The sequence below is a fragment of the Corylus avellana genome, chromosome ca3 (assembly GCF_901000735.1).
Source record: "Corylus avellana chromosome ca3, CavTom2PMs-1.0".
In the NCBI taxonomy this organism is placed as follows: Eukaryota; Viridiplantae; Streptophyta; class Magnoliopsida; order Fagales; family Betulaceae; genus Corylus; species Corylus avellana.
In genome coordinates, this window is record NC_081543.1 from 9,815,620 (window position 1) to 9,823,660 (window position 8,041).

At 35.8% G+C, this 8,041-nt stretch overlaps 1 protein-coding gene across 1 annotated transcript; it reads right to left on the minus strand.

Annotated features, from left to right (window-relative positions):
- Nucleotides 1–823: 823 nt before the first annotated feature.
- LOC132175134 (ubiquitin carboxyl-terminal hydrolase 3) lies at nucleotides 824–7,594 on the minus strand. The gene is made up of 9 exons (XM_059586972.1): nucleotides 7,467–7,594; nucleotides 6,262–6,393; nucleotides 6,078–6,116; nucleotides 5,595–5,700; nucleotides 4,879–4,937; nucleotides 4,703–4,777; nucleotides 1,911–1,959; nucleotides 1,707–1,783; nucleotides 824–1,080 (listed from the first exon to the last, which is right to left on the minus strand). Exons 1-9 carry the CDS (start codon nucleotides 7,539–7,541, stop codon nucleotides 979–981), a joined length of 714 nt encoding a protein of 237 aa, XP_059442955.1. The 5' UTR covers nucleotides 7,542–7,594; the 3' UTR covers nucleotides 824–978.
- Nucleotides 7,595–8,041: the final 447 nt, after the last annotated feature.

Genomic DNA, 8,041 nt, shown 5'->3' on the forward strand with positions numbered 1-8,041 from the left:
GGTGGTTCAAATGAGCCTCGTAAGAATGGTATTTGAATGAGAGTTCAAATAAAACTCACCACCGAAGTCTTTTTAGAATGGGATTTCGAACGAAGTCATTCTTCATCATCTTATTCGAACCACCCCTCACACAAACTTCATTTTTCTTTTGGTTTTCATTCCTCCAATGCTCCAAAACCCTAAAATTACTTCATTTACTTAACTAATAATGTTCTAACGGTCTGTGTCTTGTTCAAACGATGGATTCAAATCATTTAAGACATCTCGTCCTACTATGTGGCACGTTCAAATAGTGTTCAAATGACTTTCCTCTTCTTAATGAGCCTTGTTCACATTCGAATCAGATTGTTTGAACTCTACACCTGCTTTGGAAACTTCCAAATAGTGTTCAAATGACTTTCCCCTTCCTAATGAGGCTTGTTCAAATTCGAATCAGATTGTTTGAACTCGACACTTGCTTCGGAAACTTCGAAAGCATTTTAAACCTCATTTTTCATATATTCCAACAACAATTTGTCTAATCCTTCTTCAATTAACCCGACTCATTTCCTTGCTTTAATCATGTTCTCGCAACTTATTAAAATCTTCTTAGTTTTATTTATAATTGCCACATGCCTGAGGCAGGGCGTTACATAGCTCTCTTCTGTTCGTTTTCTAAATTCTCTACACCGTTAAAGGTACAATCACACGCCCACAAAATTCAGAACTAGCCCTAGACCTCTAAGCAGCAATAATCAGATGAACAAATTCAGAAAACATTTGTTTTTACCTTCTTCTTTTTTTATAAAAATAATAATAATAAAAATCTTTTTGAACGAACTGATGCAAGACAAATAGAATGGATCGCATAAAACTAATTCGTTTCCAAATTACCTCAGGAACAAACTCAAAAGGGAAGTGAGGGTTTGAAGATGCCTAATAACATTAGGGATTATAAACTGTTAACATTTCAACCACAGTCGAGCAGCTTAAAGAAGCTTAAACAGATGCACACCCATCTTTCTTCGAAATGGCAATAACATTGAAGTTGAGTGACTCAGGATTCTTGTGGATCATACCCTGTATCACTTTAGCTGCATCCTGTTATGAAATCAAAAAAGAATGCTCTCAGACACAACTTAAATAACATACTATATGCTTGCATGTCCATATGCTAAAGTTATGAAGACGGAGGTTAGCTTACGTCCAATGAGAAAATCATCGCAGATACTTACAATCTTCACTGTCAATTTTTGCACAGGAGATCTCCAGTGATTTTTTCAATAGAGGTAAACCAAACTCATGAAGATGAAGGGCTGCAAATTGAGTGTTGACTCAAAATGGAGGAGGCCGAAGCCCCACTCCCCACCGCTAAGTTAAAATGTCTGGTCAGGTTCAGCCAGCTTTCACAAAGCAACTCCCTGGAGTTGTAACCAACCAGAAGGGCAGACAGTATTTCTTTGCCTTTAAAATCCGAAATACTGCCTCTATAAATACAGCCTTCTATTTCTTTAGACTTGTCATGTTTTTTGTTTTGTTTTTTTAATATTTGATTTTAGGTAAAAAAAAAAAAAAAGATATTCACAGGCGTGCATGGGTTGAATCCATTGCTTGCTCTTCATTTCATTTACAAACTGAAACATTTATCTACCACTCTTTTTCTTGGAGACCAAATAGAGTTCAAAACAAAGCTTCAGAGGGCTAATTATAGTCATTGCGATACGTACCTGCAATAAACTGCTTGGTGAGGATGGACCATGAGATATGGGTCCAAACTTTCTTCCATCGAGCTCATAAAGTTCCCCTACATCATTCATCAAAAGAATATAAAAAAATTCAGAAACATTCAAATAAAAGTATAAAGCATTTTTTTTTTCTTTTTCCCCTTGATGAGAGAGAGAGAGAGAGAGAGAGCCATTGGAGAAAAGTACCATCCACACATGCAAAGCAGATGAAATGAGTGTCCACATTATCTGAAGCCTGTTAAGAAATTTTGGCAAGAGATGAGAAGCACAAACTACCTGAACAATATATATATATGGCGGATGAGAAGAAGAAGCACATTACTTCTTTACCAATTGTTGATTTTCCCACTTTAAGACTCAATCTAGGCTTCGATCTAGAGCTTGGAGCCCTCCTATAACCATCGTCCTGCTATCTGGCATGCCTCATCCAGCATAATATTCCATATTCAATGTGATACTTTATTCAGACGAGGAAACCAAATCCTCCTGTTCCTACCCTACCATACTCCAAGTCTCAATTCCCAGCACACCCAAAATTCCTGGCTATTTCCTGAGGGTTGTCTCCTTAATATGGCGGCAAAAATAAAAATTAAATAAATAAATAAAAAGAAAAGGACCATGAAACATCAAAAGACCACCTCTCCCTTGCTAGAGAGATAGAAAGAGAAAGACACGAAGACATTTATTATGCATGTGACCCATTTCAAGAGCTTAATCGTTCTCTCCTTTTGAGTGTCATTTGGCTGGCTAGAAGAGGGTGTACTTACCTAAAGGAGGTAGGATCTTTTTCATCAAGAACACCCTTTTCAATTTACCTACATATTTCATGTCTCTTTTTCCCCTACTTGTTGGTGTTATCAATCATATAGAGAAGTACAATGGGATTTCTTAAGGGGTGAACTTGGTGAAGAGTAAGTTGGTATAAGGTTTTTTCTCCGATCTCTAAGAGAGGTTTAGGAGTTTGAAACTTGCTTTTGTTCAATTGTGTTCTTTTGGAGAAATGGCTATGGTGCTATTTACATGAGAGAGAGCCCTTGTGAAGAGTTGTCGAGACTTCTAAATATGGAAGCTTATGGGGTTGGTTGTGTTCAAATGAGGTTTATGATGGGGTGAGGTTATGGAAAAATATTAGGAGGGGTTGAGGATGTTCTCCAGTCACACTAGATTTGAAGTGGGTGATAGCTCCAAGATTAGATTCTGGCATGACATGTGGTATAAGGATAAGACCCTTAATCCCAGATTTGTACAGTATCGCTCATGTTAAGGATGATTTTATGGCAAGATTAATACTACACACTCCCACTCCCTTGCACCCACTTCTCCACACCCATAGGTGGCTTTTAAAACCACCATTAAATTTAAAATAGATCTTTATTAGATTTTAATCCAATGGTGATTTTAAAAGCCATCAATGGGTGTGAAGAAGTGGGTGTAAGAAAGTATTACTCCTATGGCAAACCACTTGGAGTTGTCTAGTGACTCTTATCCATCGAATGTAAGCTTTATCAGAGCGACGCATGATTGATAGGTGGATGACTTTAAAAATAGTAAGAAAAATGCCCAATCGCAATGGCTGGGTAACCAAGCCACAACCATGACTAAGTTATCCAGACTTCGTGGCTAGGTACAACCTAGTCACAGCCATGGCTAGGCACAACAGCCACTGCAGTTGGGTTGCACCCAGCCACTATTGTCGTTGGGTTTCCTAGCCGCGACCATGGCTGGGTCGCCCAGTTGCAGCCATGGATGGCTTGCCCAGCTGCCGCGGCTGGGTCATACCCAAACTCATCAGCGGCTAGGTTCCCAAGCCACTACCATGGTTGGGTCATTGCAGCCATGGTGTGTTTCCCGGCTAAAGTTGGGTCACTCAACCACTAGTCGCAGCCCTGACAAGGTCGCCCCGCCACGGCAATGGTTGGGTCGACCATGCCTGGGTCATGACCTAACTTTTTTTTTCTTTCTTTCTTATTGTTTTTTTTTTTAAAAAAAAAAAAATTATATGAGGGGTATAATTTTATTTTCACACCATTTCTTTTTTATTTAACAAAAATAAAATAAAATGTAGGAATGTCTCGGACTTAAAATGATTGTAAACTTAAAAGTCTTAAATTTGCAAAATTTTAAACTATGGTCTAAAATTCAAATTCGGGTAAAGTACGAGGATTCCATAATATTTTAAAAATAGTAAGAAGAGATTCAGTAAATTTTCCTTTTTGTGTTTTGGATCTTTATGTTTTGAAAAATTGTTTTCAATATTATATCCGAAAGCTTATCTGTTTTTACTTCCGAGAACACTTTCAAAACAGGTTTTCAGATGTGGACCCTAGAGAACACTTTTCAATTTTCAAACAATAAAAATACTTTTAAAAACCCAAAACAGAAAACACTTTTCAAAAACTCATCCAAATATACTCTTGTTTGCTTCATCCAATGGTTCACTAAATTTTCATCTATCTTTTTAAAGCATTCTTTGTTTATAAAGAAATATGGCCTTCCTATATGGCTATATCAATCTACAAAAGTACGTCTCTACCTTCAACTCACTAGTCCAGTATCCAAAAGCTAGGATTCCTTTTTTAATACGTTTCTTGTCCCCAAAGGGAGAGGAAGGGGAGAGTTAGAACCAGTAACTTCCACTTCATGAGGCATGACTCCTAGCCGATTGAGCTACCCCTCGGGATTCGAAAGCTAGGAATCCTTACCATCAAAAGATAGCAAATTGTATCAGGACATATGACTCCCTTATATCTTAATGGAAATATTTAAAGCCCTTACGACCAAATGTTAGGGATCGATAAAGAAGTACAAAACTTCATGATCGGGTCAAATTGATCATATAAACTAATCAAGAAGCATAAATGTAGTGGTTCAAAGTATAAAAGGTAGATATAAATTACCACGTCCACATTTAAATCCTCATAGGATCTAGAGTATTGCATCATTGTTTGTCTAAATAGCACTTGTTAATAATAATTTACCTCTGTTTCACCAGCAGTAGCTGCAACAGAATGAGCAACTTCCATTTCTCTGTCATTCTCAAGAAATGCTGCACGCTACACAAGTACATGAAAATAATAAAAATCAAAAGTGAAGAGAAAACTGGTCAGGTTTATCATCAGATAATCTGACTGAGGTGGGAGAGAGAGAATAAAACCTCCAATGGATCCATTGTTGCAGTGGTTTTGAAAAATCTATCCAAGAATGATCCCTCAACTGAAAGACAGAACAATTTCAATTAAAAGTAGAAGAACCCATTAAAAGACAGAACAATGTTGATCACAACTCTTGGCTTTCACAAAAGCATGCATCCAAAAAAAAAAAAAAAAAAAGTAAGCATGATCACACAACACAGGTTGGCAAGGTTTAGGACTCTGCAGTTGGATCCCATGCCTTTCTGTAGACTATAGCTACACACACATTTGCAATCAACTACAACATTTTTCTATATTTTTCTTTCATTCTTTGCTTTATTTTGGATAATGAATCACTAGCACTTTCAGGATGCTGTTTGTTTTCCCTATTTATTTAGCCTATTTTATTGGTTCAAGGGAGTTGCTCAAACTGTATGAGAATATTAAATGCATAGCTGTTACTTTGGAGAACCCCTTTTTTCCCTAAAGGTTTTTACAGTTAATTTTTACAGGGGAAGAAAATTAGAGTTAGGAAAATTTGAAAATTACAGATATAATAAAGAAAAAGGAAGAAAGGTTTTCTTGAAAATTTTGCATCATTTTATACAATTTAGGGTCCTTTATTATATCTGTGATGCATAATAATTCAAACAATGTTTTAACACCCTAGGATAGGAAAATATATATTTCCATGTACATATGTAACCAAGACTCTGAAAATATAATTTGGCAAACTTACGAAGCTTGATCTCTGAAGTGATGTTCCCAACAGCATGAAGAAGTCCAATTGTTCCACAAGCGTTGCCCACAGTTTGTTTCATAAAATAAACTCTACTGCTACTTTCCTGCAGCCAGAATGGTATGAAACAATCAAATTCAGGGTACAACTGAAAATGAACGTACAAATATATTATGTTTGAAGCATTAGAAACATGAATTCAACAATACAGTTTTCTGATTGGTTAATGTCATTTGATGAATGATGACATTCTATAATCAGTACCTATTGTTCTGAGAACAGAGTAAAACCACAAGGGGTCAGGTACAGAATGCGCTAATCAATCATAAACAAAAGCCTCAAATTGCAAATTATTTATGAACCACAGATTTGATTGCGTGAAAGCACCTAGAAAAGAAAGAGAATTTACGAAACCAAGAAAACCATGTTCAACAATGGAAGTATTTTACATTTAGCATATGGTCATAATTTCATAGCTCTCACCTTCTTTTCATTTGCCTGCAGAATTCTCTCTTCTTCACTCTGAGGAGAAATTTTTTTCATCAAAATAAGCAGACAAGTACATTCTTCTTATGCATATCAAGCAAAAGGACAGCCTTATGGTAATTGAATATAGATACCCACAATCTAGAAAAACTAGCAAGAGACAAATAACATAGGAAAACACCTGTGAGGTTAGGGGATAAAGAAACAGGACAGCAAGTACAGGCTTTGGAACCATTTCCAGGAGTTCTAGATCCAAGCCATAAACATCAAAGCACTCTGCTTCATCCTCTTGAAGGCCAAGTCCCCAAAGGAACTGCAAAATAACAAAACAAAAGAATACAACCTAAAATGTCTTTCGCATGAACACATTAATTCTTCTGCTAATAAGAGAACACACATTCTTTCCAAGAAGGACAATGGCATCCTTCACAACAATCACCTTAATGGAAAATCACAAAACAAATGGTGCCATGGCATTTGAGGAAGTAATTGTAAACACGGAGTCCATTTGTATTGTAAAACCATCATATCACCATTATAGTCAAAAGTATTCTTTTTTTATTCTTCAATTGATTTTCTTTTTTCATAACTAAAAATAATAGTTACAATTGTGGTAAACAGCAATCTATTATAAAACAAAGTTTTCTGGTCAGGAATTAAAAAAAATAAAAATCTCGGCAACAGAGAGTACATAGCAAACTCAAACCCCAGTTTTCTGCAAAATGAGTAATCCTCTATATGGTTATTGAACGAACAAAGGAAAAAATTAAAGACTTTCACGTTATCTCTTCAATAAGAAAAATCCAGAACTAACTTCGAAAAATGTACCTGGTAAGGTTCATTTAAAATGAACTTCTCCTTCCAAATATATATATATATTTTAAAAATTAAATTTTAAATTTTCGTGGTTTCAGTTTGTCTTACTCCCCATCAAGGCATTTTAATTTCCCACGGCGCCAAACAAAAAACCCAATTAGAAACTTCAACAAATTTCTCCTACAAATAGCCCATAAACCAGAATAAGGAAAAATTCGAATTTCCGCAACAGGCTCGGAGAAATACCCCAATTCTCCCTTTGGCTCCGGCAGCGTCTCAGGAAATAAAAGCAAAATTAAAAAAATTTCACATCATAGACTTCGAAATTAATTCACTTCTCCAACATTTTCCTTAACGAAAATAAAAATCTCACTTAAATTAAACCAAATCTTTATTTCTTGGTCAAAACGAGGACGAACATATCTGGTTCAATATACTATTTTCTCATCCTCTCCAATCATTTTCTTTTGTATCCAAACAGAACCCAAAATGATTTTTTTTTTTTGTTGCAAAACTAGGTATTTAGATTGAAGAGTAAGAAAAAAAGGATTAGATGACGAATAGAAATACCTGGTTCATAACTTCAGGGTTAGCTTCAAGAGGAAGCCACCTCTTAGCAGCAGGGCTTTCGTCCGAAGCAGCCATTTCTTTTTGTTTGCTTTCTTTGCTTTCTCTTTCCAAAAAGGATTTTAGATTTGGGAGAGTTTCTAGATTTGAGAATGGCTCTTTCTTGCTTTTATATATAGGTTTTGGGTGGGCTTAAGTTCTTGATGGGCCTTCAGATGTCCCAGCTTGAGACAGGCCCATGTAATGATAAGCCCAGCCCATTATTTGTGTTGACTCCTCTTTGCACAAGTTCGAATCACTTCGGAGCTTTGGAACAAATAATGGTAATCTAATTATTATTATTACGATTTTATAATATGATCTAGTTTTTTTTTTTAAATAGTATTTAAGTTGTACAAATATTCGGAGTGTGATCAATTATGAATAAGAAAAACGTTATATAAACCTTTTTTTTTTTAAAAAGTGCTTATTCTCTAATGTGACAGTTGTCACGTCAGCTTTTCACTACAATGTTTTTTAATTTTCACGTTAGGCAGTAAACATTTGAGAGTGCAAAAGAAGAAATTCGTGTAGCATTT